The sequence below is a fragment of the Typopeltis vanoorti genome, chromosome 20 (genome assembly GCF_054136105.1).
Source record: "Typopeltis vanoorti isolate ZY-2024b chromosome 20, IOZ_Tvanoo_1.0, whole genome shotgun sequence".
NCBI lineage: Eukaryota > Metazoa > Arthropoda > Arachnida > Uropygi > Thelyphonidae > Typopeltis > Typopeltis vanoorti.
This window is the reverse complement of record NC_143568.1, coordinates 105,879,143-105,902,881: the sequence shown is the minus strand read 5'-3', so window position 1 is coordinate 105,902,881 and position 23,739 is coordinate 105,879,143. Positions and strand designations below refer to the sequence as shown.

At 36.2% G+C, this 23,739-nt stretch overlaps 1 protein-coding gene across 1 annotated transcript in view; it reads left to right on the top strand.

Moving 5' to 3' along the window:
* Positions 1-23,739, top strand: part of LOC150095751 (Na(+)/citrate cotransporter-like) — a 371,638-nt gene that overhangs the window by 69,151 nt on the left and 278,748 nt on the right. The window contains exon 3 of the mRNA XM_090409950.1: positions 13,686-13,801. Within this exon, the coding sequence (XP_090266076.1) occupies positions 13,686-13,801 (116 nt within the window). The remainder of the gene's footprint in view (positions 1-13,685; positions 13,802-23,739) is intronic.

The following is a 23,739-nucleotide window of genomic DNA, read 5'->3' as shown; positions in this document are numbered from 1 at the left end:
ATGCACAGAAACAAATTTTCATACAAAACATTTGTTGCTAGTTAGCCAGACATATGGTATGCATCTCAGTAGGCTACTGACAGCAGCAGCACAGTGTGGAATATTATTTAGTCTCTGTGTCGTGTTGTGTAATAATTTCTTGTGGGTATAAAATAGAAATGGAATCAAAAATTAAAAAAAGTTATCTGGTGCACAAAATCATAAGCGTCATGCTGTGAAAGAAGCAGTTATTAAGAAACAAACTGGGGCTCTTAATAAATTTATTAAAATATTAAAATATTCCGATGCAAATTGTAACCAACTCGATACATCAGAAATCAGAGTTGAAGAAGCATGCATATCATCCAGTTTGCATGAAAGTACTATTGCAACTATTGAACAAGATAACAAGATGCATGATTTAAGTGAAAAACAGTTAGGAGAAGATTTAGTTGTAGTTGACCACGAAACTAACACATTGTTAGTCTCTGTAAATTTAGAAGATCCAGGTGAATGGTGAAATATTGATGAAAAATTAAGAGCTGTTTTAATTGAAATGGGGCCTGTTCAAAAGAAAAATATAATATATCCCAGAGGTACATATGGTTGTAAATTTTGCGAAACGTTTTATAATAGAAAAATAAAAAACGGGGAGCTCATGCCAAGAACAGGGCTCATTTATTTCGAAACTTTAAATTCTGTTTTTTGCTTTTGTTGCAAACTTGTCGCACCTACTGAATCAAGTAGTCTTGTAGACGGTTATAACGATTAGAGAAATGTAAGTACAACTTTGCATAGACATGAGACTAGTTTAACTCACATGAAAAATTTCTTAAAATGGAAGGAATTTGATAAAAATTTAAAAAACAAAAATTTTTGATAAAAATTTAAAAAACAAAACTACTATTGATTGCCAGACTCAAAGCATGTATGAAATAGAAAAGAAACATTGGACGAGTGTTTTAGCTTGATTGAAATTATAAAATTCCTTGGTAGCCAAAATTTAGCCTTTCGCAGATCATCTGATAAATTATATGAAAGGATATAATTAGGAATAATTTTTTAAAATTAGTCGAACTGTTTTCGAAGTTTGATCCCGTTATGGAAAAATCATGCTGAAAGGACCCTACATCGAAACAATAGAGTACACTATGTGAGTAAAGACAGACAAAATGAAATATCGGAAACTTTAAGTAACGCAATCAGGGATACAATTTTATTATCAATTCGAAAATCTAAATATTATTCCATAATTTTAGACTGCACACCTGATGCAAGTAAAACAGAAAAAATGACAATTATTATTCGCCTTGTTTCCTGTGACAACAGAATTGTCAAGATAAGGAAAAACCTCTTAGGTTTTGTAGATATATCACAGGACGTGGTTTATGTGCAACAATAATGGAACAACTGGAAAAATGGAACATTCCCATTGAAGACATGCGAGGTCAAGGGTATGACAATGCTTCAAATATGAAAGGGAAAAAAATATGGGCTCCAAAATTTCCTTTTGAACAAAAATCCTCGAGCTTTTTATGTGCCATGTGCTGCTCATACTCTAAATTTAATCATTAACGATGCAGCCAAAGTGAATGTAGATGCAATTAGTTTCTTTGCAATTATTCAAGTAATATACAATTTCTTTTCATTCTCTTACAAACATTGGGCAATCCTTTTAAAGTTTGTAAAAAATTTAACATTGAAACAGCCATCAAAAACGCGCTGGGAAAGTAAAATTAATACAATCCGCCCTGTACGATATCAGTTAGGAGAAATTGCGATGCATTTTTTGAAATTTTAAACAATGAAAATTTTAATAAAGAACTCAGCATGAAGCACAATCATTATGTGCCAAAATAAAGGACTACAAATTTATTTGCTCTCTTATAACCTGGTATGATTTACTTAACAGAATAAACCTGTGAGTAAAATGCTTCAAGACAAAAATATGAACATTACACTTGCTTTACAATCTATCGAAAACTTAAAACTATTCTTACAAGAGTATCAATCAGATACAAATTTTAAAGAAGTTCTAAAAACGGCAAAAGAACTGAGTGAAGAGGTGGATGGAGAAAAAGAATTTAAAACTGGTACGGAAGTTCGACGACGAAAGAAGACACAACAATTTGACTACGAGCATCATGACGAAACATTACTATTGCCGGAAGATAAATTTAGAGTGAATGTGTTTTATATATTTCCAGACATTGCAATGTGTTTGTTAATAGAACGTTTTGAACAACTAAAAACATATTATGATAATTTCAATTTCTTGTATAGATTACTACAAATTAATAACGAAGATTTAAGAAAAAATTGTGACGATTTAGAGATTCTCTTGAAGGACGGCAACAATAAAGAGTTAAATGCAATAGAACTATATGACGAGTTATGTGCTTTCCGGGATATTTTTCGGAAGGATAATTCAAATATTCAAAACTCTTTCGATATTGTTAATTTTATTGTGTCCAATAATTTATCTTTCTCTAACTTTTCAATTGCTTCAAGAATACTATTAACCTTACCTGTTAGTGTAGCGAGCGGTGAACGTTCCTTTTCCAAGTTGAAATTTATTAAAACCTACTTAAGAACATGTATATCACAAAAAAGCTTGTTAATTTGGCGTTAATAGCTATTGAAAATGATAAATGTTCAGAATTAGACGTTAAGACCATTATTTCTAATTTTGTGAATATGAAATCAAAAACCCTAAAATTTTAATTAAAAAAATTTCAAGTATATTTCATCATCATCATCATCATCAAATTCCTGCTATGTACCCTCAAGAGGTGTACAGGATATGACAGTACTACATGAAAAAATTACATCATTACTAACTTCCTATCTACAATTTTCCTCCAAATCAGTCTGTTACTTGTCAAGACTCCAACATTATCAGATCTTATATTTCTATCATCTAAGGCACTTTGTACCGTATCAATCCACCTATATCTTGGTCTTCCTCTGGGTCGTTTTCCTGCCAACCTGGCAGAGAACACTTGTTTTGCTAATCTTTCCTCTCCCATTCTATTTAAGTGACCATACCACCTGAGATTAGCTCTGCTAACACATTCCTGGATGCTGACAATGTCAAGTTCTTTCCTAATATCCTCATTTTTAATGTGATATTGCCATTGATGCCATCTGTTCACGCCTCTAATCTTTCTCAGGACTCTCATATATGCGGTCTCTAGTCTTTGGTCAAGTGTTTTACTTCTGACCCAGCTCTCAGATCCATAAGTTAAAACTGGTTTGAACACTGTCTTGTATACAGCTAATTTAGTGTTCCGACTAATTTCTCTTTGTTGTTACTACATAAACAGTAGCAACAATATAAATAGTGAAGCCTAAATCCCACTCTCTTCACAAAAGCTAACCCAATCTTTGAAGTAGGAGTGATTAACTCACCTCACTCAACCACATGTAATCCTTATTACCAAAGAAGCAGATTATGTAATAAAACAGTTAGTATACAACAATAAAGAAGATACCGAAGGTACTAATTATTATGTGATAATATCATTAATATAATACTCTTATGTAACATGAAAAAATAATGTAATAAATTATTCTTATAATCAGAAAAGTATTATTACTATTACTATGAGCGACTCCAAGGAGTCCTTAGACTCATCGAGGGAGGCCCTGAACATCATGTCCACATAACTATTCGACATTCTCACAGTATCTATCATACCTTGCCTTGAACTCATTCCTGTCATAGCACCCACAACAGACTCTGGCAGCTTATTCCACTCTAAAAGTGAAGAACCCATCTCTAACATCCTTACTAACCACACTCTTGCCCAGCTTCCATAGATATCCCCTAGTCCCATCACCAGTCCTATTCTCAAAAATATCCTCTGAATTAATCCTATAGAAACCCTTCAGCAATTTGAATGTCTCAATCATATCTCTGCTTTTCCGCCTATCAACCAATTTCTGCAACCCACAAATCTTCAACCGGTTCTCATAAGGTTTATTCCATAGACCTGTTATCATCTTGGTCACTCACAGCTGGATCCTGTCAACCTCCTCTCTATCAAGAAGAAACCTAGATGACCAAATCTGGGCACAATAGTTGAGATGAGGTCTTATCAAGGCTCAGTACAGAGGAACAATAACTTGCTTATCTCTGCTCGTCAAAGTATTCTTCAGCATAATAAATCAGCTCACCAAGTGAATTAATGAGCTGATTTAGCCACTTTTGCAATGTGCCCCTAAACTTCATCTCCCTATCCAGCAACACTCCCAAGTCCCTGGCCTCATCAATCTCCTGGAGTACAGTTCCACCAATGTGGTATATTGCTGCTAATCTTTTCACTGCAAAATGCATAACCTTACATTTTGTCACATTAAATTGACATCCATTCTCCTTAGCCCAAACCTCCAATCTATTATTATTATTATTATTCATGACACCTCCAAGGAGTCCGAAGACTCATCGCAGGAGGACACCTACAACTGTCTCAACTACTACACCGAACCTCTACTACGAATCATCTCCATCAACACCATCTACCGCCCACCTCCACCATCCAAATCATCTATGTTTTGATGTGCGGCACACCATGAGTCACAGGCTGTCTTTTGGACTCTACTCCTGAATAAACTACTCTCTGATATCTCTCATCGACCCCACCCATCCATCTCACGAACCCTTTATCCATTCCCATATGTTGCAGTTTACAGATTAGAATTCCACGTGGTATCCTGTCAAAGGCCTTAGCCAGGTCCAGCAGTATCACTGTAAACCCATTACCCTTATTCAGTTCAGCCATTACTGTGTTATAAAACTTGAGCAAGTTACTGAGGCATGATCTACCCTTCACAAAGCCATGCTGTCCCCCATACTGTATCTCATTTTCATCAATCCATTCCTGTATTTTTCCCTTGACTACTTTCTCCAAGACCTTGACAACGACTCCTGATATGCTGATCAGTCGGTAATTTGCAACGTAATCTCGGTAGTCTGGGATCCTCTTTTATGCAGTGAAACTATTTTCCCCTCTTTCCACATCTTCGGGACCAAACCAGACCCGAGACTCAGATTAAACAGCATGGACAAGGGCACTGATAATTCTTTAGCTGCTTCACGTAAGACCCGTGCAGGTATACCATCTAATCGCACAGATGTATTCACATTAAGGTTCTATAATAGACTATTCACCTCCACTTCATTCACCACACTTCCCATATAAACTAATGGTTCCTTCATTCTTTCAATGTCACCACCTGGATGATATATATATATATACTCTTGCAAAGTGCTCACTCAGTAATTCCACTATATAGACTGATTCAGTGACTTCTTTGCCATTGGCATTCCTTAAAATCATTCTGCTGTGTACAGCTTTTACTTACAGCATATTGAAAGAACTGTTTGGGATTCTCTTTAGCTTGCACAGCTAATTTCCTTTCATAATCTGCTTTTGCTTTTCTTACCACACTCGTTACCCTTCTGGCCTGCGCTTTATACTGTTCGTGTGCCTGCAGGTCACCTTTCTCTTTAAATTCCCTCCACAGTTGTTTCTATTTTTTTTTTTTTGCAGCTCAAGCTTAATGGTGTTATTCATCCATTTAACTCCTACTTGTTTTACTATTTGGACCGTAGGAATACAATCAGCCATAAGCTCCTGCAAATGCTCCTTGACCGCTTCCCATGCTCTGTTGACATCCAGCGCTTGCAGTTTTACATGCCATGGCACTGAACCAAGCAATATCCTAAGCTTGTCATACTTGTTAGCATGGTAATTCTACATATACTCTGTCTTAATCGAAAATTGCACACCTTTAGCCACCTCCCAGGTCAAGACCTTATGATCACTCTCACCGATAGGTGGCAACATGGTCATATTTATTACAGTCAAATTCTCAGATGCTATTACCAGGGCAAGCACTCTCAAACCCCTAGTATTTTCTATTACATGCTGTCTAAGATAGTTATCCCTTAGTAACTGAATAAAATCCAGTTCCTTCCTCACATGCGTCCTCTCCTCCTTCCTGTCAATGTTACCATAGTTGAAATCCCTCATAATAATTACCCTCCTTCCACTCATTTCACCAATTTGTTTATGCATACTATCTCCACCATCTATTCCATCACCTGGTCTATAGCAGCACCCAACTGTATATTTTGTTCTGCTAGTCTCAATCTCACACCAAATAGCCTCGAATGAGCTCTTTTCATTATCCTGTGATACAACTTCTATTTTCCTCGGCTGCAGTTCATCAGCTATCATCAATAACACTCCTCCCCCCATTTTATTCTCTCTGTCCCTCCTAAAGACACTGTAACCTATACATTCTATCCCACTAACTATATCATCTTCCATTAGCCATGTTTCACTAATGCCAATAACCTGTGTCCAGGAAGAGCCAACCAAGGCCAAAAATTCTTCCTTCTTGTTCCTACTACTCCTGGTATTAGTATACATGAATTGCAGAGGTCTCTTTGTCCTACCCCTATCTTGATGCATTATATTAACTATTCCATTCTGATTTCTTGTCCTTAGTACTGGCTCGGGTACATTCTTACACTCAACTGTCTCACTGATGTCCACATATCCACTTCCCACCCTCCTTGATTCTTCTAGTTTCCCTGGTTCTGCACATCGATTTTCACTTCATTCAGCAACACTTTTTCCAGTCTCCACACACCAAATCCATTCAAATGCAGGCCATCCTTGTACAAATCCTTTCGCCCATCAAACTCAATCCGCATGTCCACAAATTCCGCACCACACTGCCTGCATAACCTGCGCATAAAGTCATTTGCGATTATGGCCCTCCTTCTAAACTCATCTCTGTCATACCATGGCAACAGATTCACCATCCTAACTCTGTCACTCTTTTCTTTCGCTACCTTTAACAATACTTTCAAGTCCTCTCTCATAAAAAATTTATCACCTTTCAATTCATTCGTACCCACCACAACTATCAATTCTTTCATCCTCTGTTTTTGCACTCTAATACTCTCACTTACATCCTTAAATTTTGCACCCGGTAAGTACAATTTAGTTAAACTCTCATCCATCACACCTCTTACTAATGAGTCACTGTACAACTCTTTCCTTCATTTCTGAAACTCTCCCACTCTTACACTTATTTTTGCTTTCAAACACTTGCTTATTTCCATTAGCCGAGGCACTCTGGAAAGAGTTTTGCAGGCGCTCCAACTGCCACTTCGCACTGTGTATTACTCCACATAACCATGCGATCTCACTGCTTACAACTAATTCCCCATTTGTTTCATCATTTAAACCATTTTTTCTCTCTGTATAATTGCTTTCACCCTCTCTTTGATCACTGCTCTCATTGCCATCTTGTACAACATCACAGTTTCCTATCAAGCCACTATTTTCACTCACACTCTGGCTTTCTTCTACCACAACAATCTCGCGACCGACACATACTTCAATTCCTCACTTTCCTTACACTTTCTGCACAGTCTCCCACCACTATATAAAGACGTCATATTTTTGGACGCCATTATTTTTCGTCGCATTGGCACCATGTGCTACTCTATCAACCATATCTTTAAAATACTAAGTTAAATAAAGTGGAATTCACACCAAAATCACACAGACACAACAAGCTACCAAAATAAACAATACTATGTTAAGATTTAAACCAATATTCCAATTTTCACTCAAAATAATACTTAGCTTTTGGGAGCTCTCTGAAAACACTACACACCATTATATTATATAAACTATATAAATTATATTATATTGTATTATATAAACAAAAAAAATTATTATACAAAAAATTCTGAATAATCTTCATTGTTAACATTAGAAGAACATGTTTTGTAAATACATAATATAGAGGCAAAAAAATACCATTAAAATTTTTAGTTGAAATCAATGTAGAAAATGCAGCACTTAGAGCTGAATTCTGTAAAATTATAAGTTGCAATGTCACTCAAGATGTCTGTTGTATGTGTAAATATTAGCAATCAGTAAATTACTATTACTATTAAAAAAAATTATTATTTATGTGATAATATAAATAGATGATAAATAAATATAATATAAATGGCCTGGTTGGCCGAGTAGTTAGCAGATTCGCTCTCCGGCCAAGGAGCTGCGGGTTCGAATCCCGCTGTTGGCACGGATGTTTTTGATTGTCTGTGAAAGTACTAGTGGTGGTAGTCGGCGGTAGATGGCGTTGGTGTTATATGATGAAGGTTGGTGCAGTAGTGAGACGAAGAGTTGTAGAGTAGATGCCCTCCCTCGATGAGTCTTTGGACTCCCTGGAGGTGTCACGTAATAATAATAATAATAATATCACTAATATAATATTACTATGTAACAAGAAAAATAATGTAAGAAAACATTATTATTATTAAAAAATTATGTAAATAAAAAAAAATTATTATTATTAAAAATATTATTAACTTGCAAGTATCTGTTATTTACAATTGTAATGTATATATATATATATACACGTGTATATATAATTATTACTGTATCTATGTATGTAATTAATCTGAGACATAATAAAATGTTTAAAAAAATTATTATTATTTAAAATATTAACTTGCAAGTATCTGTTATTCACAATTGTACTGTATTATAAATATTATAAATATCTATGTATATATAATTATTACTGTATCTATGTATGTAATTTATCTGAGACATAATAAAATGTTAAAAAAAAAAAGTCTTGTAAATTACTGGTAATTTTTGCTTGAAATAATGAGAAAGAAGAGACAATGAACACAAGGAAACTGTTCTCGATGCCAAAAGTAGCACTACCAAATAGTATCACTATTCTTGGTAAGTCACACAATTTTCAGTTTTTTTTATGAAAAAACTTTAATTTCCATAATTCCCCACATATATCTCTCACCACGATTTTTTAGCTTTAATTTTGTGAAAAAAGTGCGAGTTATATTCGAGTAAATACGGTAATTTTTTTAGCTTTCAAATTCTTAAGTATGGATCATTTGTTATAGGCTAGATTTATAAAACGCACAAAAGAGAGCAATATAGCAAATACAAGTAGCTGTATGAAACAAGAAAACGTTGATATTGTATCTGGATCAAATGAAATTGATAAGGGTAGGTCGTCTGACATCTTTAGAGAACCAACTAGGAGGAAGATGAAAAATTTTCATAACTACGATATGAATTACTTGAAATGTGGATTTTCATGGATGGGAAATAAAGAGGAACCTATTCCAGATTTCGTTCTATTAAAAATAAATCATATTTTTTGTTTACATGAACATATAAATTCAAATAAAATAGACATTTACAATGAAATATACTTATTTTATTTATTATTATTATTATTTTGATAAGGGGGCACTTGGTAATAATGACAATTTAAAAAGGGGTATGCAGATATCTGAAATTTTAGAAACACTGCCATATACTAACATTTCCCAAGCACCTATCCCCACTATTGTCTACCCTGACAATTCTAGTTTTTACTGACCTATTGCTCTTGTTTGTCAGAGAACAACAATCTCTCCAAATGCTGCATCCCTCCATGTTCAAGTGCACTCTATACTGCTTTCTTTGTTATCATCAGATACACTGGAAGCATCCACGTATGATGCATCGATACCTTCTCGTTATTATTATTATTATTATTATTCATTCCTTCATGGAGCCAAAAGCCTCATCGTGGGAGGTCCTAGGAAGGACCTCAATGGTCCAATTAGACAACTGGGACAACACGGAATCTGTCATACCATTTCTTGAACTCATTGACCGTTCTTGCTCTCATCACTCTATCAGGCATTGCATTCCAAACGACTCCTCGCTCTCTTGCTCACCGATTCTTTTTGCAACTTCCAGGGATGGCCCCCTTGTCATTGCTCCTTCCTGTTCCACCAAGAAAGAACTCCCCAGTTGTCAACCCTGTAACTAGACATTATTATTGTTCTTCTCCTCCTCTCTGCATCATCAACACATTATATTCACTCACATTATCAACACTCACTATATTCACTCATATTATCAACACTTACTATCTTAATACTTTTCTTCTGCACAGTTCACAATTTCTAACATTACCCTCAGATCTCTTGCCACCAATTCATACAACCTCTGAAGTCACTCATATATGCAGATCATTACTATTATCTTGTTCACATTCTCATATTCCTCCAGGCAAGCACTCCTCTAACATTCTGTTCTGCATACCCACATCATTCACTGTTCTGCATACCCACATCGTTCACATAAGCATTTTTCATTCTCTCCCCTCCAACACTTACTTTTCTTATTCTCTTATCTCTTTGTCCCTTGCTGTTGTACTCTCTGGATTTGCTCTAATTTTCTATCTTTTCCTGATGCTTCTATTCTTTCTGTTTATCTCATGCTTACAACTTTCGCTCACTTTTAGTCTTATATAGTTAACTTTTTAAGCATCCTAATGAATCGATCACTTTCAGGATGAAGGTGATTGATGCCACCTTCACTTGATATCCATCATTAGAGCTGCTAAATCTCCAGTCACTCCATTAAATCTTTAAATTGGATTGTAATAATATTGTCATGATATTGGATTGTCACCCTTGATAGTATACAGCATAAAAGTGTTGTTATTATTATTATTATTATTATTATTCGTGACACCTCCAAGGAGTCCGAAGACTCATCATGGGAGGACACCCACTATACAACTGTCTCCACCACTACACCAAACCTCTACTACCAATCATCTCCACCAACAGCATCTACCGCCCACCACCATAACTAGTATTTTTTGTCTGTAAATTGCGTGTGTTCTTCAGGGCTGATTTGTCCGTATGCGGGATGAAAAACCTGAGTTTCCGGGAGAAAAAAAAACCCTGCTACCTTCGTAATCAACACTCACTATATTCACTCACATTATCAACACTCACTTATTCATTCATATTATCAACACTCACTATCTTCATACTTTTCTTATGCACAGTTCACAATGATACTTCGTCATAACCCTGTTATTACCTCGTTATTATTATTGTTATGTATTTATTTCATTTTTTGATAGAAGGAAGGTACTAAGAATGTTTTTTTGACTCACATAACCCTATTGTAAAGAAGAATAAAATCAAATTGAATACTTGGCTGACATCAAAATAAAAATAAAAAAGCAGTCATTCTTGGAAGTTGTATACAGACAAAGAAGTACATTTACTATGCATGCTAGATGAGTGAAATGTCATTGAAAGTGATTGTGATAAGTATATATATGAGTGTGAGAACAAGGTGAACATAGTCAGACTCAGTATCCTTTAATTAATCTTAAGAGCCAGTGGTAATACTGTAATGACGATAATAAAAATTATCTTTCTTCCATTCCCAGGGAATGGAAGGAAGGTAAGATAGTGCCATTGCATAAGGGTGGTAACAGACTGGAAGTGTCTAATTATAGGCCAGTCTGTGTGTCATCAGTAGTTAAGATCTTGGAGAAAGTAGTGAGGAACCATATACAGCATTGGGCAAATGAGGGTAATGTTATCTATGAGAGTCAACATGGATTTGTGAAAGGGCACTCTTGTTTTAGCAATATGCTACCCTTTTTTAATAAAAAAATCTTTTATAATAAAGTTACAAGAACAGTAGATGAGGGAAAGGCATATACTGCAATTTTCTTAGACTTAGCGAAGGCATTTGACAGGGCGACACATGATAAGCTGATATTTAAGTTGCAGTACATGGGTCTGGATGTCAGATTGGTCAACTGGATTCAGGATTGGCTGTCTGATAGGTATCAGAGAGTTGTGTATGGTGGAGCAGTTTCAAGGAAGCAGAGGATTACAAGTGGGGTCCCACAGGCTCAGTACTAGGACCAATATTGTTTAACCTTTATATCAATGACATTGCCAGTGGATTGCAAGGGGATATTCTGTTGTTTGTGGATGATGCAAAGCTGGGAAGGATTATTAGTAATAGTGCAGATGTGGTAGCCCTGCAAGAGGATTTGAATAAGCTAGATAGATGGGCAAATGAATAGGGGGTGTCGGTTTAATGCAGCAAAATGTAAGGTCTTGAGGTTTGGGAAACATTGATGGGATGCTGCATTCTCTATGGGAGGAGTTATACTGGAGGAAGTAGGGGGAAACAAGAGATCTGGGGTTGATCATTGATAGAAACCTGAAATTTAGGGGACATATTGCAAAGGTGGTGAAGGTAACACAGAGGATTGCTGCAATTATGAGAAGGACACTGACCTGCAGAGATAAAAGAATTATCATTCCGTTGTATAAGTCTCTGATCAGACCACACTTAGACTATTGTTCTCAGATTTGGTCCCCAGGATTTGAAGGGGATAAATTAACTGTGGAAAGGGTACAAAGACGGATGACAAAGATGGTTTCAGGACTGTACAATTTCGGTTATGAGGATCGGCTGAGGGAATGTGGACTGCAGAGTTTAGTGGATAGAAGAAGGAGAGGTGATATGATTGAGACTTTTAGACTGTTGAGAGGTGGTTACAGGGTTGACACTGGGGAGTTCTTTCACTTGGTTGAACAGCAGGAAGGAGTGATGACAAGAGGCCATCACTGGAAGTTACGAAAGGAAACTGTGAGAAAGAGGGTGAGGAGTGGTTTCTTTGCGTGGAGGGTGGTTGAACCGTGGAATGCATTGCCTGATGGAGTGGTGAGAGCGAGAACAGTCAATCAGTTTAAGGAGTGGTATGATAGACTTTGTGTTTCTTAAGGGGGACCTTCCCCTCGATGAATCTTGACAGACTTTATGTTCTTAGGAAGGACTTCTCACGATGAGTCTTTTGACTCCATGGAGGCCTGAATAATAATAATAATAATAATAAAATGAAAGTAATATTAGTAAACAAAACACACACACACACACACACACACACACACACACACACACACACACACACACACACACACACACACACACACACACACACACACACACACAGTATCTCTATATCTATCTTTCTAACTAGATTCCGACATACAGTGGAGGCTATGGCATAACATCTTGCCAACTCCTACTAAGCTCCACAGATTTCAGTTAAGACAATTGGATCAGTGTCTATTCTGCGAAGTTTCAGGCACCTTGGAACACACATATCTAACCTGTCCTGCAAACAAAGCGATGATCACCTATGCTCTGAATACATCCTGTAGCACCTGTAACTACGCACACAGCCAAGAAGACTACTGGAATTTAGTACATAGAGAAGAGAACAAACACAGGATATGCAATTTCCTCTTCATCTGCTCCAAGGCCATCATTTACAGTTTCTACCTTAAGCACACAAGAAATAACCAGCACCCATCCATCACTGAATCAGAGCAAACCCTCATGTATAACCTATGTCAGAAACTACAAAGCAGGCTTTCACTGAAATTTGATTATTACAAAGAAACAGGAACTGTCGCAAAATTCATAGAGGAATGGAATCCAACTGGTACCCTGTTCTGAATTGCCGACAATGACACACTTCAGCTGAAAAATAACAAAAAGTGATTCTGAACTATAATATTGACTCTTACTAAAAAGACAAATCCTGTTTACCACTAATGTATCTTTTTCCCTCATGTCTATTGTATATCTAAAAAGAAAATTTCCTTTCTTTTTTGTTGTCTTTCTTTGAATGTATATCTTATCAAGTTTTCATTTAAAAAAAATCTATCTATCTATCTATATATGTATATATATATATATATTTGTATATCTGTGAACCTTTCTACTTCAAAATATCTGTTATCATTTCAGGAAATTTCAATGTTAGTGCTTGCCACTTTACTTTTAGCCTCAGCAGCAGTAAATGTTCATTTGAATATGAGAATTGCTTTAAAGGCTGTTTTAATTATTGGCCCATATCCTACACGGTAAGTTTATTGAAAGTGATTTTTTTTTTGTGTGCATGCATGTATATATATGTAAGTGTGTGTGTATACACCGATATGATATGAGTTTCTCAACTCCATGGAGGTCTGTTGATAATAATAATAATAATAAATTATAATAATAATAATAATAATAATAATAATAATAATATATACACTGTTTGGGCACTTTATTAGGAACATCTTCTCATTTTCCTAAATGTGGAGGTGTTCCTAATAAACTGGCCATGTATGTTTGTATGTTTTTGTGTGTGTATAAAGTGTAATGTAAGTACACTGAGTGAAGATTTTACAATGGTTACCCTGAATAATTCAGAAGGCCTTGTTATCATCGTTAAATGTTAAATTATCACCGTATTACTGTGAAAAAAGGATATAAAACTGAAAGCAAGAATTTGAGTTGTTTCCTACTAAGTGTTCCAGATAACATTTATGCAAGTAGTACAGGAAAGCCTCATTTTATGTTTCCTCTATTTACAAAGATTCAAGTTAACAAACATTTCAAAATCAGTAGCAAAAAAAATCAAAAACATGGTACTGATACTAATGTGCTGTAAGTTTACAGCCTTTCATAAGTGGAATTTACATTAAAAAAAAAATAAAGTAAAAATAATTTAGAAGAAAACTGTTGATAGAAAGCTTGTAAGATAAGATAATCAGTATTCATAAGATAATTGGTATAAGTTTGGTTGTTGGAGGATGATGTGCTGTTGGTAATAGAAATGGATGAATATACAATTTTCTGGAAGGATAGGAAGGCGAAAAGAGCAGGGGAGTACTGTTAATGATTGCAGAGGAACAGTGTCCCTCTGCACATCATTCTCCCACATCTTTCTATTCCCACATTTCTAACTCCCCCCCTTCCTTTCAGTCATACTTCAACAGCAGATAAATGTATATCACCATATGCTGGATCAGTAATGCCCTAAAAATTGAGTAAAAAGCTGATGACATTATAAAATTAGTACTCCTAAACAAAAATAGACTAAATAGCCATAAAAATAAAAATAATATTTACTTAGAGGAGTAACATGGGAATTTTTCCAGAAATATTACCTATAAAGAGTACTGATTGTGAAATGTGTTGGCCAAATTGGTTGGGCATGCAAAATTTCCTGATGGTAGACTTTAATTACAGGAATATAGAATGGAAGGCAGAGATAGTGTATGGATGGGAACAAGGAGAGCAAGTTTGTTGAATTTCTGATGGATAAATATCTTAAGTAGCACATGACCGAAGTAACTAGAAGTTCTAGAGTATTGCACTTTGTGATAACCTCACAAGATGTAGTTATTATTATTATTACCCAAAGACCTAATGGAGTCAAAGACTCATCTGGGAGGTCCTTTTATCACACACACATCTCATCATACCATGTCTTAAACACACTCAAACTCCTTGCAGACACCACAATCTCAGGCAAGGCATTCCAATCAATCACAAATCTGCACAAAAAAACCTGGCTCTCACTCCCCTAATCACACCCTCTTTATACAGTTTCCAGGGATGACCTCTGGTTCTCCCCTGATCTGCCACTATCCTCTGTAGAACTTCTCCACTATTGATCTTATAACAACCCCTTACCAACTTGTAGGTCTCTATCATATCTCCCTCTTCCTTCTCTCCACCAGACTCTGCAAATTACATCTTCTCAATCTTTCCTCATACTCAACATTCCAGAGGTCAGAAACTACCTTAGCCTTTGGACCCTTTCCAACATCTCTTCATCCTTCTGAAAACCCGGTGACCAAATCTGGGCACAATAGTCCATGTGTGGCCTAATCAAAACCTTTTACAATGGAACAAGAATCTCCCTACTTCTACACGTCAGTGGTTCTCCGCATCATTCCCAGAAGCCTTTGTGTTGTCTTCACAATTTTGGCTATGTGTCCCCTAAATTTTAGATCCTTATCCACTATCACCCCCAGATCTCTTATTTCCTCTACCTCCAACAATATATTCTCACCAAGCATATAATATATCATCACCAAGCAATAGTTGTTAATGAGGTATTAACACTGCTGCTGGTTGGCAGTGTTAATACCTCATTGGGTGTATAATGCAATGCATAATTGGAAATGCCACTACCCAGACTGGTTTTGACCTTTATTGAGGTCTCATCAGTGGGAGCCAGTCACAGGAGAGATACAATTACAATATCAAGGTTGAAGTAATGCAGAAGTCATATATATCTCATAACATAGATGAGAGAAATATGTCGAACGTTTTTTACCTTGGGTTTATTATATGTTAAAGATACCAAGAAATTATGTACTTGGTGTTAATCCTTTTCCCAAGGAAGCAAAACAATGTTCTTGGTATCTTTAACTTATAATAAACCCAAGGTAAAAAACTTTCATCTTTCTCTCATCTATGCTATGAGATATATATGACTTCTGCATTACTTCAACCTTGGTATCTCTCCCAGGACTTGCTCTCACTGATAAGGCCTCCATAAAGGTCGAAACCGGTCTGGGTAGTGCCCTTCCCATTATGCATTACATTATACACGTCCAAAAGGGAGTGTGTTTTGCATTATGGGATATATAAGGCAAGCAATATGAAGTCATTAGCCTCTTATACAATATAAGTAGCTGAGAGGTGAATATATTTCATGCACAAAACATAGTTTTGCTTCCTTGGGAAAAGGATTAAACCAAGTTGAAAGTTTATTTTTCACTTGGTTAGACTATAATAAATTTAGTTTAATCCTTTATCCAAGTGAGAGCAAACAAAGTTTGTGCCTGAAAATATCTTCATCACTGAATATGGTGTTGTACTATCTTACCTGGGTAAGTAGTACAAAACACCAGGCAACTCGTAGCAAAGGTGGAGCAAGCTACCAACTCTTCTATCCCAGTATCTCCCATAATGCAAAACACATCTTGCAGATATGTATAATGTTATGCATTAAGGGATTGGCCACTACCCAGACTAGTTTTGACCTTTGAGGTCTCTTCAGTGGGAGCCAGGCCCAGAGTTGGAGATACCAGGCAGAAGCAATAGCAAGGTCATCTTTACCTATAGGAGTTGCCAAAAGGTTTGCTACCTTTTTTTTTTTTATTAAATTACTCTGGATTTAGAGAAAGATGTTGAAAGTTTATTTTTCACTTGGTTAGACTATAATAAATTTAGTTTAATCCTTTATCCAAGTGAGAGCAAACAACTAAATTTATTATAGTCTAACCAAGTGAAAAATAAACTTTCAACATCTTTCTCTAAATCCAGAGTAATTTAATAAAAAAAAAAAAGGTGGCAAACCTTTTGGCAACTCCTATAGGTAAAGATGACCTTGCTATTGCTTCTGCCTGGTATCTCCAACTCTGGGCCTGGCTTCCACTGAAGAGACCTCAATAAAGGTTGAAACTAGTCTGGGTAGTGGCCAATCCCTTAATGCATAACATTATACATATCCTCAAGGAGATGTGTTTTGCATTATAGGAGATATTGGGTTGGTAGCTTGCTCCACCTTTGCTGCGAGTTGCCTGGTGTTGTACTACTTACCCAGGTAAGATAGTACAACACCATATTCAGTCCTGAAGATATTTTCAGGCGCAAACTTTGTTTGCTTTCACTTGGATAAAGGATTAAACTAAATTTATTATAGGATTAAACCAAGTATATAATTTCTTGGTATCTTTAATGTATACTCCTTTACCTTACTCTTTACTTGACCTTACTTACTTTATACCTTACTCCTTTAACTTACTTTATTTTATATTTCCTTGTAACAAAGACAACATATCAAAATCAGTTATTAAAAATTCTACTCAGTTTACCTGTTGTACTTTTATTGCATTAGTGAAAAAACACTAAAAATATTATATAAATGAACCACTACATAAGTCTCAGACGAAGAACGAAATAGCAATGGCTGTCTGCTTTCATTGTTTTTCTCAGAATTAGGAATGTGACTGTTTTGCTATCAGTTGGTAAAGTCTCGTTGTATTGACCTGGGAAATAACTAAGTATATGTATATTCCAATTAGGACAGGTTACATGTTGAACTATAAAGCTGAAAGTTATGAAACTCAGGAGAACACTATGTTTGGTCCCATGATTCCATCATGCAAGAGCAGTTAAGAAACTGATTTGTCTAACTAACAATTTATCAGTATTTTTAGAGTGTGGTGAAAATTTTAGAGAAGTTGGTAAGAATTCAGAGTTGCATACAGAGATGGACTGATTGATGAACAAGATATATTTTGCAAAAAACATAAGTTTACTAAAGGCTGTTTTTTGTGCAATTTGCACATATTTTATAATAATTTACAGCAGAGTTGGATGAAGGAAATGGATACATTATGATGCCATATCATTGGATTTTGCTAAGCATTTGATAGGATACCACAAAAAAAAAAGGCTCTTACATAAAGTTGAGAATATGGAATTCAAATATAAGCTATTGACTTGTATAAATTTATTATTATTATTGTTATGGATTTTATTATGTGACACCTCCAGGGAGTCCAAACAAAGAATCATTGAGGGAGGGTACCATTTCTAAAACTCTTTGTCTCCATCACTTACTCCACCAATTACACCTACACCAACGCCATCTACCACCCAAAACCACCACTAGTATATTCACAGACAATCACAAACATCCATGCTCATGGCAGGATTCAAATCTGCAGCCTTTTGGTTTGAGAGCGGACACGCTAACCACTCGGCCAATCAGGCCGGCCACTAGAAGATGAACAGTTCAGTGTCATGTGGGGCTAAAAAAAGGTAAATTTTAATATTAACTGTTAGCAATTTATTATAATGTTAACTTTAATTGTAGTCTAAGCTGCTTGCATTTGAATGTGGTATATTTAGAAGTTTTTGAGTTTCAAGCACCTTTCTAGTATATGGTTAGTATGTTGATCTGTGTATTGTACATTTTCCTTCTCTCAGTTATGGTGGCTACCATACCTTTGCTTACTGATCAGTTGTTGCACAACCCACTACAATTTAAAGATTAGATTACATTTTGTGTAGCATAATACAAGATTTTTGTAGTCAGCTTCATGTGCAGAAAATGTGGCATGTAAGATACTAAGGAACATGTTTGCTTGACATGTATACAGTGGGAGGAGATGGGTAATCTTGATAAGAATATCTCAGATATCTGAGGTTTCAGAGGCAGCAGTGGTGCAATGTGTGTTTGACAAGAGAGAGTTACGAATAGCGTGATTGAGGAGTGGAAGGCAAGAATCAGGTGGTAATGGACTTGATATTAGGTAGTGTGATTTAGAAATATGAAAGATCTGAAGGATGGTGCCGACTGTGTCACAAAATCTTGAATTAAGGTAGGATGCTTGGAAGTATGAGAGAGGAAGTAAAGGGTATGAAAAACGAGTTTGCTCATGTGAATTATGTGAGATGAACAAGAGGTGTTTGAGAAAGTTATGGGAATGAGAGAAAGAGAGAAAATCATCTACATTCTCACCTCTCTTTATTCCCATATATATGCATACTCTATTCTTTTGGGCAAGCATACAGAACATTGTATTCTGCATGCCAGGAATCATTGAATCTCCATACATCACCCTCCTATTAGATCCATTTGAAACATTCTCCCTTCTTGCTCTCCCACTTATAATCTTCCTTCTCATCATGCTTTCCCTTGCTCCTGTACTCTCTTGACTTTCTCTCATTCCTTCTCTTTCCCTCATTTGACCAGTATGCGTAATGGCCCTTCCCATAATGCATAACATTATATATGTCAATAAGGATATGTGTATTGCATTATGGGATACTAAGGCAATTGATGTGAAATCATTAGCCTCTCTATACAAGTAACCCATCGTGAAGTGATTTCACATGCAAACTTTGTTTGTTTACACTTGGATAAAGGATGAAACCAAGAATATAATTAAGTAGCATCTTTAACTTATGGTATTGCCAAATGATAAAAAATGTCAGGTTTAATGTGACCAGTGATATTGGGATGAACCTGACAGGAGATGTTCAATTGTCAGCTGATGATGCAAAGAGACAAGGTAGGGATGTTACTAATATATAGCACTTACAGAATGATAAGTTGGAAGTTTCATAGGCAAATGATAATGGTTCAGTGTTATTAAATGTAAAATTATGCATTATGGCACAATGGGATTTCCAGAGGCATAATATATTGGTGAAATTATGCTATGAGAAGCTGATGAAGCTAGAGATCTTCTGATCTTGGAGTTATGGCAGATAGGAATTTGATGTTCAAAAGTCACATAGCAAAAGTTGCAAATACAACTTAGAGGATAATTGTGATGTTGATGTAAACATTGATGTTTATGGATAAAGAAGTCATTTTTGATTCTTCACAAAACCTTGATATGACTGTATTATTATTATGATTATTATCCTTTTAAGATCCCAATAGAGTCAAACACTCATAGAAGAGGTACCTTTGTCATATGCATGAAGCATCATACCTTGCCTTAAACACATTTCAATTCTCTGCAGATACCATGCTCTTAGGTAATGCATTCCAATCATTCACAACTCTCCATGCAAAACACCTACTTATCACTCCCTTTCTCACACCCTCCTTATGCAGCTTCCAGGGATGACCCTTGTTTTTCCCTGGTCTTCCACCGTTTTATGAAAAACCTTCAACATTAATCCTATAGCAACTCCTTACCAACTTATATCTCTCATGATATAACATATTATATGTGCTTACATCTCTATTATATCACCACTCTTCCTCCTATCCACTAAACTCTGTAAATTGCATTTTCTCAACCGTTCTTCTTATTCAACATTCTAGAGATCAGAAATTACTTTAGTCAACTGGCTCCAAACCCTTAACATCTCTTTGTTCTTTTGAAAACCAGGTGACGAAATCTGTGCACAGTAGTCCACATTTGGCACAATCAAGGCCTTATATAATGGAACCAGAATCTCCTTACTTCTACAAGTCAGTGTTCGCTGCATCATTCCAAGAATTTGTTGTCTTATCCTCACAATTTTGGATCCCTATACACCACCACACCATGAATTTCCTCAACCTTCAACAATATATCTCAACCAAGAATAAATTCTACATCCCATCTTTGTGTTCTAAATTTTAAAACCTTACATTTTGCAACATTGAACTGGCATCCCCAATTCCATGCCCATTCACTCAATCTATTCAAGTTTTCTTGTAAGGCCACAACATTGGCTCTACTCCTCATAGTTTGTCCCAACTTTGCAAACATCTGAATATCCCCATCCAATATCATTAACATATAGGTAAACAGTAATGTACCCTGAGGTACACCACTAGCAACTTTCTTCTTCTGGGATATTGCTCTCCCATATGGAACTTATTGATACCTAACAGATAGTCCTTCTCCAGTCCAGTGGACTAGTTTAATATACAACCCCATTCAACTCTAGTTTGACTATCAAGTTATCATGTGGTAATCTATCAAAAGCCTTTGCAATATCTAAGTATAATACTGTGTATTCATTTCCTTTGTCAAATGAAGCTGTCACAGCTTATTGTAATAAATAGGTAGATTATTAAGACATGACCTCCCTTTAGCAAATCCATGATGTCCATCAAAGATATCACTGTTGCCAATCCAAGTCTGGATCCTGGTTCTTGCCAGTCTCTCCAACACTTTAACCACAACAGTTGACATATAGATAGGCCTATAATTTGAAGCTTGAACTCTGTCACCTTATGATGCAGCACAATCTTGCCTACCTTCCACTACTTTGGAACTTGACCCAATGTAAAACTCATATTAAACAAATATGTCAAAGGAGATGTCACCTCCCTGGCACATTAATTCAAAATGCATCGTAATATATCATCATCAATTCCCACAGCTTTATTAACATCATGTTTGCTCAATTCCCATTACACTTTTTGCTCACTTAGTCAGTCCCTCCTCATCATCCACTGCTCTCAAACTTTTCACGATGTCAGTTAGACTACTGTGTGCAGATTTGGTCTCCTCAGTTCCAAAGAGATAGTTGTGGAAAGGGTGGATAGTAGAGTTAAAAAGATTATATTGAAATCATAGAATGTAGATGATGAGGACAGATTGAGAGTATGTGCACTGCAACACTGGCAAACAGTAGAAAGACAGGTGATATGATAGAGGTCTATAAACTTCTGAATGAGTGTTATAGGATATGAGATGATGAAATTTTGCCTTTCATGGAAATTGATGAGAGATCATGGGGAACATCCATGGAAGTTAAGTGTGCATATGTGTATGCAGTTAAGAAAGGTGTGAGCTAGATTTCTCTTTTACAGAGCAGTGAGTGAGTGGAACAATTTACCTGTTGAAGTGGTGAGTGCATCTAGTTGGAATGAGTTCAAGAGATTGTATAACAGTTGATACGAGTGATGTGTGTGTCCTGTCTCGATGAGTCCATGACTCCCTGGAGGTCTCTGTTAATACTAACAATAATGAACACTTTTCCATTCATCATGATATATTACCATTACTACTACTACTACTACTAATAATAATAATATTATTATTATTATTATTTGACACCTTCAGGGAGTCCAAGGATTCATCGAGGCAGGACACCTGCTCTACAACTCCGTCTCCACGATTCAATCACCAACTGATTGCAACTATACCAACGGCATCTACCGCCGACCACCACTGGTATTTCCACAGACAATCACAAGCATCCATGCCCACGTGGGATTCAAACCCACAGCCTTTTGGCTGGAGAGCGGATACGCTATCCACTCAGCCAACCAGACCAGCTATGTGACATTTCTATTGAGTTCATGAATCATAGCTAGAGGTCATTCTTCACAATACTTATCTACTATCTATATCTTTGAAAAACACTGGTTTTCAAATTATTATTATTATTATTATTATTATTATTACTCAAGACCCCATGGAGTCAAAGACTCATCTAGGAAGTCCTTTTATCATACACACAGCTCATCATACACTCAAACATTTTTCCAGACACCACATTCTCAGGCAAGGCACTCCAATCATTCATGACTCTGCATGCAAAAAAACCTGCTTCTCACTTCCATGCACACACACCTTCTTTATACAGTTTTCCAGGGATGATATCTGGTTCTCCCCTGATTTTCTACTGTTTTCTTCATAGTTCTCAACTTTGCATCATCCACAAACAATTGAATATCTCTATCCAAATCTTCGCCAATATCGTTAATATACAAGTTAAACAGTAATAGTCCTAAAACAGAGCCCTGAGGTATACCACTAGTGACCTTCCTTTTCTGGGATATTACTCCCCCATACACAACCTGCTGATACCTATCAGATAGCTAGTCTCCAATCCAATGCACTAATCTAATATTGGACCCTGTCTGCTCTAGTTTGACTATCAACTTATCATGCAGTAATCTATTAAAAGCCTTTGCAAGATCTAAGTATGTTACTGTACATCCATCTCCTCTGTCCAAGGAAGCGGTCACCTTATTGTAATAAGTCATTAGATTACTAAAACATGACTTCCTTTCAGCAAATTCATGATGTCTATCAAAGATAATACCATTGTTGTCAATCCAATTCCAGATCCTAGTTCTCACAAGCTTCTCCAACAACTTAACCACAATACCTGACACACAGATAGGCCTATAGTTTGATGCTTGAGTTCGATCACCTCCTTTATGAAGTGGCACAATCTTGCCCTCCTTCCACTCCTTAGGAATCTGACCAAGTGCAAGACTCGTGCTAAAAAAATATGTCAAGGCAGATGTCAACTCCTTGGCACATTCCTTTAGAATATGTGGTTATATATTATCAAGTCCTACGATCTTATTAACATCTAGTTTGCTCAACTCCCCATACACCACTTGCTCATTTATAGTCAGTCTCTCCTCCCCATCATCAACTGCTCTCTATCTCTCCATGAGGTCCATTCACAAGATTGAAAGACGTTTATGAACTGCTCATTAAGTATCCCCATCATATCTTCTGCGACAGCTGTC